Source organism: Phacochoerus africanus, chromosome X (assembly GCF_016906955.1).
Source record: "Phacochoerus africanus isolate WHEZ1 chromosome X, ROS_Pafr_v1, whole genome shotgun sequence".
NCBI classification, from domain to species: domain Eukaryota; kingdom Metazoa; phylum Chordata; class Mammalia; order Artiodactyla; family Suidae; genus Phacochoerus; species Phacochoerus africanus.
Genome location: NC_062560.1, coordinates 129,488,052 through 129,501,455, shown reverse-complemented (window position 1 = coordinate 129,501,455; position 13,404 = coordinate 129,488,052). Strand labels below are relative to the sequence as shown.

Below are 13,404 nucleotides of genomic sequence, written 5' to 3'. Positions count from 1 at the left end.
GCGGCTTGAGACAGGATCCCAGTTCCCAGACCAGGGACTGAACCCGGGCCACAGCAGTAAAAGTGCAGACTCTTAACCACTAGACCACCAGGGCGCTCCCTACTCCTGATGTTTTGACAAGAGGTAAAGAACACATCACATTGCCAAGCTTAAAACTTCTCCATCGAAAAACACAAATCCAAGAGCTTCTTCCCTCTTCCACCTAAAGTCACTTATTTTACCATCAATAAACCCTCTGGAAACAGCCGTGAGCTGCATGATCCAGTAGGGGTGGAGGATATACCCCCCCCAGACAACACCCCTTAACGCCTTCAATGACGCCCTGCCTCTGACCATCCCAACTGTGTCTGCTGCCTGGCTTCCCCGAAGACCTTCCCCCCAACACGACTTCCGCTCAGCCTCTGCGCCTTCAGCAGAAGCGGACTCCACATTCGGATTTTTTCCAATTACAGGGCGTAGGCTGTCCTTGTGTCAGGATCATTTACAGCCACGCCAGGTCGCCCTCTTTTCTGAAAGGTAAAAACGCACTAGGAAAGAAAGCAGACACCAGGAAACCAAACTCTTTCATGCTTCAAGGCAAGTGTATTCAGTTCCCTTCCCTGCAGCACAGCATCGGCTATAGCGCACACGCTGCTTCTTCCTTTTCCCAAGCAAGCCGGGCGCCCACTCGCAGGGGGCCCTCAGGGCGGCGCGCGGGGCGCCCTCTCGCCCGGGGGTGCCTTGCGGAGCAGGGAGGACTCTCGCCGCGCGGTACTCAGGGGGAGGGGCGCTACCGCCTCCGTGTCTTCGCCGCCAGCGAGCTCCCGGCGGGCCGGGTCACCTCGGAGCCACAGACGCCTGCAGAAGCCACTCGGACACGCCCGGCGGGGAGGAGAGGGACAGGCTCGGCGTCCTGTCCTGGAGCGGAGCGGCTGCCGTCGGAAAAGCCGGGAAGGACGGCCACGAAGTCGTCGCTCTAGGACGCCATGCCAAGCAGAAAGCCTCCGAAGAACCCCCCCGTCACCAGGACGTTCTTCTTCACAAAGGACACCACCTGCGGAGAGAAGACAGCGGCGCGGCGGGTTATCCCACTGAGGACGGGCTCTTAGCAGGAAGCAGGCCGCCGGCCAGAAGGGGAGGCGCCAGCTCTGGCGAGGGGGGGGCGGTGGGGGGCACCAAATTCCAGCCGTGTTTTTGAGGTGGGCCTGTGCCCTTGGCTGTGCTCCCTCCGTCCGTTCCCGCCTCTCTGAGGCCTCCGCCCCCGTCTCTCCAAGCCTGCTTTGGCCAGTTCCCACGGCGGCCCACAGCCCTGTCGCTCGAGAGTCCAGAGGGACGCCGGGCAAGAGGGTGGGCTCCCTCTCTGCCAGGACAGGCGCCTGGGCCTTCACTCTTGCCCCGACCCCCCTCAGGGGGAAGGCACCAAGATCGGGCCATTTCCTCGAGGAACTGCTCTGGCTCTTTCCTTCACCCGCTCCGTGGGAATGGCCAACGACCTCCCCCTGCACTCGGCGTCTGCGCCTCCGCGGAGAGTAACGACGTCTAACACGGAAAAGCTTTCAACAGCCAGGTGGGACTCTTGCAAATGTCCGAATGCTAAAATGTTGGCGAAATGAAAAACGGGGAGCAGTTCCCACTGCAGGGCAGCGGATTAAGAATCCAACTTCCGGAGTTCCCCCTGTGGCTCAGGGGCTTAAGAACCATGAGGATCTATGAGGATGGGGGTCTGACCCCTGGCCTCGCTCAGCAGGTCCAGGATCTGGCGTGGCCGTGAGCTGTGGTGCAGGTCACAGACGCGGCTCGGATCTGGCGTGGCTGTGGCTGTGCTGTAGGCCAGCAGCTGCAGCTCCAAAAAGAATCCAACTGCGAGGCTCGGGTTGCTGTGGAGGTGCAGGTTCAATCCCTGGCCTGGTGCCGTGAGTTAAAGGAGCATCTGGTGTCGCTGCAGCTGTGGCTCAGGTTTAACTGCTGGCCCAGAAACTTCCAAAAGCTAAGGGTGCCGCCATTAAAAAAAAAAAAAAAAAAAAAGGAAAAAAGTGGAACTTTCCAAAGCTTGAGCCTGAGAAGGTCCCTTCCGTCTGCTTCCCAGACCCCCCAAAGTGCTGACGTCCCCCCTCCTCTCTTGGTCCTAGTGAATTCAGCCTTTCTTTGTTACTGTCACTTAGAAATCGTTCAGAAGGACGTGGACACAAATGCACACGTTTAATCTGCCACGTTTAAGCCAAGTTCACCAATCACTGCCCACTCTACCTGTTTATGGGACTCTTCCTAGTGTCCATTTCTGCCCAGTTAAGAGCACTTATTTCTCTGGGACATTTGACTTTTTTTTTCTAAAGGTGGTGAGGAACTACCAAAATCCAGCCTTTTTAGACAGAAGGACTTCTCGTGTCCCTCCAGTGCCAGCCTGAGTTTACGTGTGGTGTCAGGGTCAGCAGACGACAGCCCGTGGGCCAAGGGCAGCCGGCTGCCTGTTTTTAGAGGCACACCCACCCCTCTACGTATTGTCTGCAACTATTTGCACACCACACACCGGAGCTCCGTTCTGATGACAGAGGCCACGCAGCCTACAAAGCCGAAAACACGTACCATCCGGCCCCTGCCGAAGAGTCCACCAACCCTGAGCCGCACATGCCCACTAGCTGTGTGTCGAACAAGTGAAGTGTAGATGTTCAGAGGTGCGTGTGTGTGTGGAGACAAAAACACGACTCGAGGAGCTCCCTCTGTGGCCCAAAGGGATCAGCGGTCTGTCCGCAGCACCAGGACGCAGGTTCCATCCCCAGCCCAGCACAGTGGGTTAAGGACCTGGCATTGCCGCAGCGGTGGCATTGGTCACAAGTGCAGCTCAGATCTGAGCCCTGGCCCGGAACTCGCTGCGCCGCAGGGCAGCCAACACGAAAACACACAAGAGCGAAACACAGGCGTCGCAATGCCCATCCTGGCTGCACGGCGGTCGTCCCCCACCATCCTCCCCAGTGGCCGAGCTGCTCCCATCCTGACGACAACTGGTTACCTGCGTGCTCGTGTCGCTCCCCAACAAAGGTCACCAAACCCTCTTTTGGTCCTTGGAGGTTTAACGGCTGCAAACACCTCTGCGGTGAGGACACGGCACTGGAGGCTGACGTGTCGGCAGGCCTACCCGCTTTTGCACACAAAATTGCCTGCACCCGTACACGGGCGCTGCACGGGAGCAAAGCACGGCTCACCTCTTCTGCTTTGCTCTTGACCTCCGTCGGTATCTGGTTGCTCTTACGGATCTTCAGCTGCTCCTTGGCCTTCTTCATGTCCTTCTCCACTCGCTGCCAGTCAACTTTGATGTACCCAGTATGGTTTGCAAGCTACCGTTTAAAAAAAACAATGACAACAAGAAATCAGAAACGCAGGCCGGTTATTTCTCTTTATCAGGAGAAACCACTGAAAACACATCAGCAAAAACCCTTCTGATTTTTTTTTTTTTTTTTTGTCTTTTGAGGGCCACACCCTGGGCATATGCAAGTTCCCAGGCTAGGGGCTGAATGGGAGCTGCAGCCACGGCCTGCGGCCTGTGACCTATGCTGCAGTTCCCAGCAACCCTGGATCTTCAGGCCCCCTGACGGAGGCCAGGGAGCAAATCTGGCTCCTCACAGACGTTATGTCGGGTTCCTAACCCGCTGAGCCACAAAGGGAACGCCCTGGTTTTCCATTTTTGGAGGCATCTGGCATCCGGTTTCTTGTGTGACGGAGTATCCTCCCTACGTGCAAGGCGCGGGGAAGCAAGGACTGCGGGCACTTGCACTTTACTGAGAGTCTGAGCATCGCCATGAAGTTTGAAGTTAGCTCGGAAAGACAAAATGGGAAATGCAAGTCAGAGCTGGAAGGCGAGCTGGAAGGCAAGAACCTGAGGTCAACATAAGCCTGAGTTCCCTGATCATGGGAGGAGAGCAGGGCTGTCAGAGAGAAGTCACTGCTGGCCAGAAAGACGTCTTCCAGAACATGGCCCCACAGAGATGTCTGAGGGGCAACTTCAGGGGTCCTGGGAGAATCACATCCAAATAACCCTGTGGAATAGGCCTGTGTCCCTCAGCCAGACACGAGCCCGGGGAAACAACGCCATCAAGAATGTGTGTGTGCCCTGGCTAGGACAGAAAACATAAAAAGCAGTGTCAAAAAAAAAAGAACGTGTGAGCAGGGTGTTCCCGTCATGGCAGCGGAAATGAATCTGACTAGCATCCATGAGGACTCGGGTTCGATCCCTGGCCTTGCTCCGTGGGTTAAGGACCTGGCGGTGCCGTGAGCTGTGGTGGAGGTCGCAGATGCGGCTCGGATCCTGCATGGCTGTGGCTGTGGTGTAGGCCAGCGGCTGTAGCTCCAATTCGACCCCTAGCCTGGGACCCTCCATGCGCCTCAGGTGCGGCCCTAAAAAGACAAATGACCAAGGCCGGGCTGTCTACCGGCTCCACTCCTACCCAACGCTGTACGGAAATGAAGTCGTAGCACAATGGGGAAGAAAAGGGTAGAGGAGGCATCTAGATCGGAAAGGAAGACGTCAAACTGTCACTCCCCACAGACCGCCTTGTCTACGTAATCTCAAAGAATCCACCCAAAAAGAAACAAAAACTCTTACATCTAAAACGTGAGATTAGCAAGGTTGAAGAATACAAGATAAGCACACAAGATCACCTGTATTTCTACATACTAGCAATGTGAACTAGAACTAGAAATAAAATGTATGATTTTACAGTAGCTGCGAAATGGAGTTCCCGCTGTGGCACAGTAGGTTAGGAAGCAGACTGCAGCAGTTCAGGTTGCCATGAGGTGCAGGTTTGTTCCCTGGCCCAGGGCAGTGGGTTAAAGGATCTGACACTGCTGCAGCTGTGGTGCAGGTCACAGCCGTGGCTTGGATTCAATCCCTGGCCCAGGACCCTCCATAAACTGTGTGTGAGGCCATTAAAAAAAGGCTGCAAAATAACTGAATACTAGCTACAAATCTAAACAAAAACCATAACGGGATCTGCATGCCGAACAGTATATAACATGGAAGAAAGAATTCAAAGATGACCCAAATAAACGGAGGGACCGGCTGTGTCCATCAACGTCGAAATGCGTCCGGGTCTCTGCACAGGAAGCTACAGTTACCGAAGTCCCAATGCCGGCAGGAGGTCCTACGGATACCCAAACAGCTGGCTCTAAAATGCAGGCAGGAGTTCCCGTCATGGTGCAGTGGTTAACGAATCCGACTAGGAACCATGAGGTTGCGGGTTCGGTCCCTGCCCTTGCTCAGTGGGTTAACGATCTGGTGTTGCCGTGAGCTGGGGTGTAGGTTGCAGACGCGGCTCGGATCCCAAGTTGCTGTGGCTCTGGCGTAGGCTGGCGGCTACAGCTCCGATTCGACCCCTAGCCTGGGAATCTCCATATGCCGCGGGAGCGGCCCAAGAAATAGCAAAAAGACAAAAAAAAAAATGCAGGCAAAGAGACAGAACGAACTAGAACAGCCAAAGATTTCAGAGGCATCACACCACCTGATTCTGGCCACGCCCAAAGCATGCAAAAGTTCCCAGGCCAGGGATGGAACCCACGCCATAGCTGTAACCAGAGCCACAGTGGTGACAATGCTGGATCCTTAACCCCCTGAGGCACAAGGGAACTCCCATGGCACCTCATTTTAAGATTTACTATAATGCTGCAGCAATCGAGACGCCGTGGTCCTGGAGAGTCATAGGACAGCATAGAAAGTGCAAATGATCTGAACATTCGCTTCACCAACAGGGGTATCTGGCCAGCAAATAAGATCCTGCGAAGATGCTGCACAGCAGCAGCAGCATTCTGAGTCCGAGCGGGGGACGGCTGCAGGCCGAAGCGCCTGCAGAGAGCAGCCCGCGCGCGCTGCAGCGCCCAGAGGTGTGGAGGCACCGGGCTTCCTCGCCGGGGGAAAGCGAGGCCTGGGCAGACCTCGGACAAGGTCTCTCTGAGAGGCTCCGAGTCCGCGGTGCCGAGCCCCGCTCGACCCGGAGCTCAGCGAGGCCAGGCAGCTCCGCCGACGGGCACCCCGAAGACGCGCCGCGGGGACGCCCAGGGACAGAGCGCGACCGCGGGCCCGAAGGGAAGGAGACGGCCAGGCCCTGCCCAGCCGGCGGGGCAGGAGCGAGGAGGCTCGACACCGACGAGCTGGGGGGCACCGGACCAAGGGCAGCTTTCGCCGGAGGGGAGGGGAGGGCACGGAGCCGGGACGCGGCGCCAGTCGCCTCCCGCGGGAACCACACGCCGCAACCGCAACCCTCCCAAACCGCCCGCCCCAGCCTCCCCGTGGCAAAGGCGCTCCCGCGGGAGTCCAAGGCACGGCCAAGCCAGCGCTCCTCCCCCGGCGCCACTTGGCATCCCCCAGGCAGCGCGAACACACGCGGATGCGCCAGCAGCCCCAGCACCTCGAACACCAGGCAGAGCTGGGCGCGTCCGCCAGCGACCCCACAGCGCAGGCGACGCCAGGCCCCGACCCGCTGGGTGAGGCCAGGGCTCGAACCCGCATCCTCATGGATACCAGTCGGTTTCGTTTCCCCTGCGCCACAACGGGCACTCCAGCCGTGTTTTGTAAAACTCCCAGGTGAATCTGATGTGGAGTCAAGTTTGCCAATAAACTCCAGGCCAAAGGCCAACAGAGGCCGTCTGTCATGTAACCCTCAGGGCTCCTCAGCTGCCCCACTCAGTGCCCCATGTCAGTGCCTAAAAATACATCAGATCACAGGGCGCTTGCATCACACTTTGATTTTTTTTTTTTTTTTTGGTCCTTTTAGGGTTGTACCCTCGGCATGTGGAGGATCCCAGGCTAGGGGTCAAATCGGAGCTGTAGGCGCCGGCTTACACCACAGCCACGCCAACTCCAGATCCAAGCCACGTCGCGACCCACACCACAGCTCACGGCAACGCCCGATGATCCTTCACCCACTGAGCGAGGCCAGGGACCAAACCCGCAACCTCATGGTTCCTAGTCGGATCCATTTCCACTGCGCCAAGACAGGAACTCCCACACTTTGAATTTTTAAAATCACACTTGCTTAATATATATATATATATATATTTTTTTTTTTTTTGGTCTTTTTAGGGCTGCACCCATGGCATAGGGAAGTTCCCGGGCTAGGAGTCAAATTGGAGCTGCAGCTGCCAGCCTACACCACAGCCACAGAAATGCGGGATCTGAGCTGTATCTCCGACTACACCACAGCTCATGGCAACGCCGGATCCTTAAGCCCCTGAGTGAGGCCCGGGATGGAACCTGTGTCCTCACGGCTTCTAGTCAGATTCATTTCCGCTGCGCCACAATGGCAACTCTCACACTTGCCTAATATTTCAAGTGGCATTATAAACCCTGTAAGGGAACAACAATAAGGAGTATGTACTTGTGTCCCTATGTTATAAAGGACAAAATAAAATGCCACTAGTAACTGGTGAGCTTTGACTCACACGGTCACTGACATTTCAAATAGCAGACGAAAACAAGGGTGAAGCCTGTTACACCTCCTCTCACCCACTCCTAAGGGGCAAGAATACCCAAGCATCTAGAAATGTTTCTCATACACACCTGCAGGAGAAAAAATCCACCTCCCACAGCTGTTGCAGCCAACTTTCCAACCTTCTGGAATATGAAACCCGTGCACCTACAAAAAGCAAGTTAACAAGCTGTCAGAGAAACTTTTTTTTTTTTTGGTCTTTTTGCTATTTCTTTGGGTCGCTCCCGCAGCCTATGGAGGTTCCCAGGCTAGGGGTCTACGCCAGAGCCACAGCAACGCGGGATCCGAGCCGCGTCTGCAACCTACACCCCAGCTCACGGCAACGCCGGATCGTTAACCCACTGAGCAAGGGCAGGGATCGAACCCGCAACCTCATGGTTCCTCGTCGGATTCGTTAACCACTGCGCCACGACCGGAACTCCTCAGAGGAACTTTTAACAACATGCAGAGCCTACTTACCTCGGGATGACCAGCTCCTTCCCACGCCATGCAAGGAAACAGCAGAGGCTCTGAACTAGCAAAGACCCCGACTCGGACCACGAGTCTACTACTACTGAAGCTCACCGCCTAGAGCAAATCCTGCCAGCTCCCAAGCTGCAGGTTTTAAAGATGACTCTGGTTCCACTGTGGAGGATGGACTGAGAAAGGAAAGGATAAAAGCAGAGACTCCAGGAGTTCCCCTCGTGGCACAGTGGTTAACGAATCCAACTAGGAACCATGAGGTACGGGTTCAATCCCTGGCCTCGCTCAGTGGGGGAAGGATCTGGTGTTGCCGTGAGCTGTGGTGTAGCTCACAGATGCAGCTCGGATCCTGCGTTGCTGTGGCAGTGGTGTAGGCCGGCGGCTGTGGCTCTGATTGGACCCCTAGCCTGGGAACCTCCATATGCTGCGAGTGTGGCCCTGAAAAGATAAAAAGACCCCCCCCCCCAAAAAAAGTACCAATTTCAGAGTTGTTGGGAGGAGAAAATGACGTATCTATATAAATACTTACAATGGTACCTGGCATGCAATAAATACTGTGTGTAGCCATGACACAGCACTTCCACACTGTGTTTAGATGTATGCCACACATGAAGTGATCAGGTTCACAAAAGTTGATGTATTTTCATTGGTTAAAGGAGCTGGTTCCTATAAGCACAACAGTGAATCATGCAAAAAAGCAGAAACACTGGACATCTTCCTCATCACTTACCAGCCAGTGACACCTCCAATTAACAGCTGGGTTGCCACGCTATACTTTTCGGCTGAAGGCCCAGATTCCTGCCCAAACAGCTTGCGCCACCATGGCTGCTTTTTAGCCAGTTCTGCAAGGTCCAGTGACTCAAAATTCCCCTCAAAGTTTCCTACAAGAATTAAGATACTGAGTAAGAAAACTGTTACTTTTATAATAAACCACTACCATTCCTAACCTAGATGAATGGATATTTAAAGAAACAGAGACAGTTGTAATAAGAACCTTTAAATATTACGTTTTTTTCTTTTTATGGCCGCTCCTGCGGCAAATGGAAGTTCCAAGGCTAGGGGTTGAATCAGAGCTGCAGAAGGGACCTACATACACAGCAACAAGGGATCTAAGCTGCTTCTGCATCCTACACTGCAGCTCGTGGCAACTCTGGATCCTTAACCCACTGAGTAAGGCCAGGGATGGAACTGGCATCCTCAGAGAGACAATATTCTTAACCCACTGAGCCACACTGGGAACTCCAAATCTATTTTTCAAAAGTAAATTAACTCTAAAATTCTGAGTACGGATTTTTGAAAATCAGACTAAAATCAACAAATATCTTAGAGGAACAAACGTAGACAATGGATTTCCTTTTTTTTTTTTTTTTCTTTTTAGGGCTGGACCTGCAGTATATGGAAGTTCCTGGGCTATGGGTCGAACCAGAGCTGCAGTTGCAGGCATACACCAAAGCCACAGCAATGCAGGATCCAGGCCGCATCTGCGACCTACACCACAGCTCACAGCAACGCTGAATCCTTAACCCACTGAGCGAGGCCAGGGATTGAACCTGCTTCCTCATGGGTGCTAGTCGGGTTCCTAACTTGCTGAGCCACACTGGGAAGTCCCAAAATAAATTGTCTTCATTTCCATGTCCTCTTCAGGAGTAACTCAACACTATTCAGTAGTCTGCAAATTCACAAATCCTCAGTCCTATGTGGATCTCCAGTGATTACATAATAAAGATAAGAGGTAATGTTTACTTCAGCTCCTGCTATTCAACAGACAATGTGCTAAGGAATAAACATGTATATATAATTAAGCCTGCAGAACAAAGTAGATACAGAACAACGTTCTATTTTTTAACCTGATTTCATAATTAAGTGGAGGCTCAAATGTTAAGCAATTTGCCTAAAAAACAGAAAAAAAAATTAACAAAAAGTCTAATCCCTCTTCTCTGGGAAAATAAGTTTAATGAAAGAGGCACAAGAACTCTACACTGTAAATGACAAAACACTGCAGGTCTCTTTATCAAGAAATTGAGAAGCTGGTTCTAAAACGTACTTGGAGGTGCCAAGGTCCTAGAGCAGTATTCCAGTTACCACAGCCATACCACCCATCACCCCAAAACTTCGTGGAACAAGACGATCAGTCATTGTGGGCTCGGACTCTGCATCAGGAATTCAGACAAGATACAGCATTACGGCTCAGCTCCGTTCCATGACGCCTGCAGCTGCAGGTGGAAGAATTATAGGCAGAGGCCTGGAATCATCTACCACATTCACACACACGGGCTGCCATCTCTATGTGGCTTGGTTTGGGTTTCCTTACAGTATGGTGGCTACGTTCAAGGGTGCCTCTCCCAAGAAAGGGAGTGAGAGAGCAGGGAGACTCAAGGGCTAGGCGGAAGCTGTACTGCCATCCAAGACTGAGCCTCCAAGGCCACACAGAGTTACTTCCACTGTCTCTGCTGGAGCAGTGGCAAACGCACACTCAGATTCAAGAGGGAACAGAAGCCAGCACTCAGCAGGAGTGTCAAAGTCACACTGAAAAGCAAGAGCACGTGGAATGGGGAGCTACCGCTGCCCTCACTTAGGAAAATACAATGTGCCAGAAGCAGCCGCAACGACTGTGGCGAAAAAGAACCAAGTGCAAAGAATTTCAAGACCTCTTACAAAGCTATAGCAACATACACGAAATGCGTCAAGACTTGTAAAGCTGTGTATGCTATGTGACACGGTGTCAAAATGGCCTAAGGATATACAAACACATCAGGGGAAGACAAGAGAGTCTAGAAGTAGATCTACACATACAGTCATTTGATTTTCAATAACATGGCACCAAAGTTATTCAAGAGATAAAAGAAAGTCTTTTCAACAAATTGTGTTAGAACTATTAGGTATCTGTAACTAACTAGACAAACAAACTTCAATCCCAACCTAACACTGTACACAAAATATAACTGAAGAATTAATTCAAGACAGATCATAGATCCCCATGTAGCAGAGCCAAAATATACATGTTTTAGGGAACCAGGCTTTCTACTGGGTCACAAGTAGTTAAATGAAAATTTTTCTTGCAATGTAAGCACAAAACATTACTGCCCTGTTGAATAAGAACGCTCTCCCTGGATAAAAGAGTATTACCGAAAACAAGAAAGAGTCTGGAGTTGGAACATGATTTGACCAAGCTCCTTAGCTCAATAGGGGATCAAATCAGAGATCGTTTAATTCACCCAGTGTCACTCACTCATGCAGACAAATCAGCAGCTTTGCCTATGGGCCCAGGAAATCAATGATCAAATATTATGTGATCATTAATATACTCAAGATTGAAATTCATAATATCAACCTCAAAATGTGGCTCAGCGGTTAACCAACCTGACTGGCATCCATGAGGTTCCATCCCTGGCCTCACTCAGTGGGTTACGGATCTGGCGTTGCAGTGAGCTGCGATGTAGGTCGCAGATGCGGCTTGGATCCTGCGTTTGCTGTGGCCGTGGTGTAGGCCGGCGGCTTACAGCCCCCATTTGACCCCTAGCCCGTAAACTTCCATATGCTGCGGTTGCGTCCCCAAAATGACAAAAAAAAAAAAAATTTCTCCTAACAATTTCCGAGCTGTAAATATCTGATCAACCTATACGTTTTACGTAACTGAAGTCAGTCTGCTCTGCAGGAAAATAATTACATGGCACATTTCAACACCTTAGAGTCACCTGAATCCAGCGGTGTCCAGGTAAATGTTTACCAACCACGCTGGGGTGGGAGAAGGGCTGTTTAGTAGTCTATACCAATTTCGGGGTTGTATCTCTCACCCTGAGTGTGACATCACTAAATTGTGACATCGCTGAACGCAGAGTTGGGAAGAGAGCGAGCGTACGATGCTGTTATTTCCACCACAACGAACAGATTAAACAACCTCAAGAGCACAACACGGCAAATAATAAGGAAGTAGAGAGTTTTGATAATTTTCACTGTCTTTGTTTTTAACATAAGTTATGTAATCCTAAATTATATAATTGAGTTTTCGATGACGGCTCTGTTTAGCAATCAGACCTTGTGAGCCGGGTACTGAAGTGAATGTAATCTGAAGCATTCGGCGAAGTGGGATAAGCACCACGACAGGAAGCCGTGCATCGCATCACAGGGACTCTGACTAAGCGGACCAAACAAAAGACGATGCGAAGTACCGCACCATGTGGACGACTCTTTCAAACCCATCGCAAGCGCAAGCAGAGGCGCCTTGCATAAGAAAGACGCTGGCCAGATGTTTGAGAAAACAGTCCAAAGGGACAAAGCTGTCTTAGTCTCAAGGTGCCGGACCGCTTCCGAAAACAGGGACAAAATGTCTCCGCGCCCAGGCTGCCGTGGACGGTGCCGGAAGGCTGGGCGAGCCCGACTGGAGACCACACCCCGGAGCAGTTCGGCTCCAGCCGGGGAAGTGACCTTGGCCGGACCTTGGGGGCAGCTGGGCTAGGGACGAGCCCCGGGCGCCCTACCCGCCCCTGCGCCGCTCAGGTTCCCAGGGGAGCTCTGCCGGGACTAGTGGGCGCGGAGCCCTTCCCCTTCCGGAGCCCGGGAAGGCGGCTCCTCGCGGCGCCGAAAGCGCGCGCGCCCTCCCTTACCTTGACTGGCTGCGGCCATTTCGGCGAGCTGGTCTCGCGATGACACCCGCGGGGGCTCCGCGCGGCAGGACGCAGAGTAGCGCGCCGCCGTCGGCGCCGGCTGGCTTCCGGCACGTGGGGAAGATGTTTCCATTCCCACGGCGGCGGCGGAAGAGGGCGGGCCGCCTGCGGGGCGGCCCCTCCCCTTGCCCGCGCGCAGCCGCGTCACAAGACTCAGCGGGCGGCGTCACAACCCCCAACCCCCGGCAGCCCCGCTGGGACGCGCGTGCGCAGAGAGCCTCCCTGGGCGGAGCTGCTGGCCTCCGCGTGCGGGGTTGGCCGGCTTTTGCCTCCAAGGCAGGTCTTCGGCCGCAGCCAGCGGGCACCCTCTAACTCGCAAAGACTGTCTTACTCCTTACTTCACTAAAAATAAAGAAAGCTGACGTGTCTGTTTGTTCCTACAAACATTGATCAAATATCACTGCCTGGTACGTGTTCTACTAGAAGAGGACATGTAAAAAATGTAGCGATCGCAATAACCACGGAGAGTGCTAAGAAAGAAAAGAGCTTAGGACGGTTCTCAGAGCTTTCTGAAAGGCTCTTCCCGGGTTAAAATGCTCAGTTTGGCTTGAATAAAATTTTCCATTTCTTTCTTAAAGAAAAAAAAAAAAAAAAAGAGCTTGCTTGCCGGCGGCTGCCCGCCCACCGCTAAGCTACACCTCTAGCTGCTGCTCCACCCCAGTTCGTGGCAACTTCACCATCCCCCAAATCTCGCTGTTATTCTGAACGGCTCTCTCCCAATCTCTCTCTCTCTCTCTCTCTCTCTCAGCCCGCAAATGCAATTCCTTAGTAACCAGCATCAGGGCCAGCTTCAGCTTCACAGTGAATCCAGCCATTTTCACCCC

The 13,404-nt window shown here is 52.9% G+C and overlaps 1 protein-coding gene across 1 annotated transcript; it reads right to left on the bottom strand.

Moving 5' to 3' along the window:
* Positions 1-562: 562 nt before the first annotated feature.
* Positions 563-12,752, bottom strand: FUNDC2 (FUN14 domain containing 2). Its single transcript, XM_047765152.1, has 5 exons — positions 12,521-12,752; positions 8,647-8,797; positions 7,526-7,601; positions 3,180-3,311; positions 563-1,033 (listed from the first exon to the last, which is right to left on the bottom strand). Exons 1-5 carry the CDS (start codon positions 12,651-12,653, stop codon positions 956-958), a joined length of 570 nt encoding a protein of 189 aa, XP_047621108.1. The 5' UTR covers positions 12,654-12,752; the 3' UTR covers positions 563-955.
* Positions 12,753-13,404: the final 652 nt, after the last annotated feature.

Coding starts and splice junctions, on each gene's coding strand:
- FUNDC2 (XM_047765152.1), bottom strand. CDS start 12,653: ATGGAAACATCTTCCCCACGTGCCGGAAGCCAGCCGGCGCCGACGGCG. Junction 8,798..12,520: donor AATGGCCGCAGCCAGTCAAG/GTAAGGGAGGGC, acceptor TAATTCTTGTAG/GAAACTTTGAGGGGAATTTT. Junction 3,312..7,525: donor GTGGATTTTTTCTCCTGCAG/GTGTGTATGAGA, acceptor TTTAAACGGTAG/CTTGCAAACCATACTGGGTA.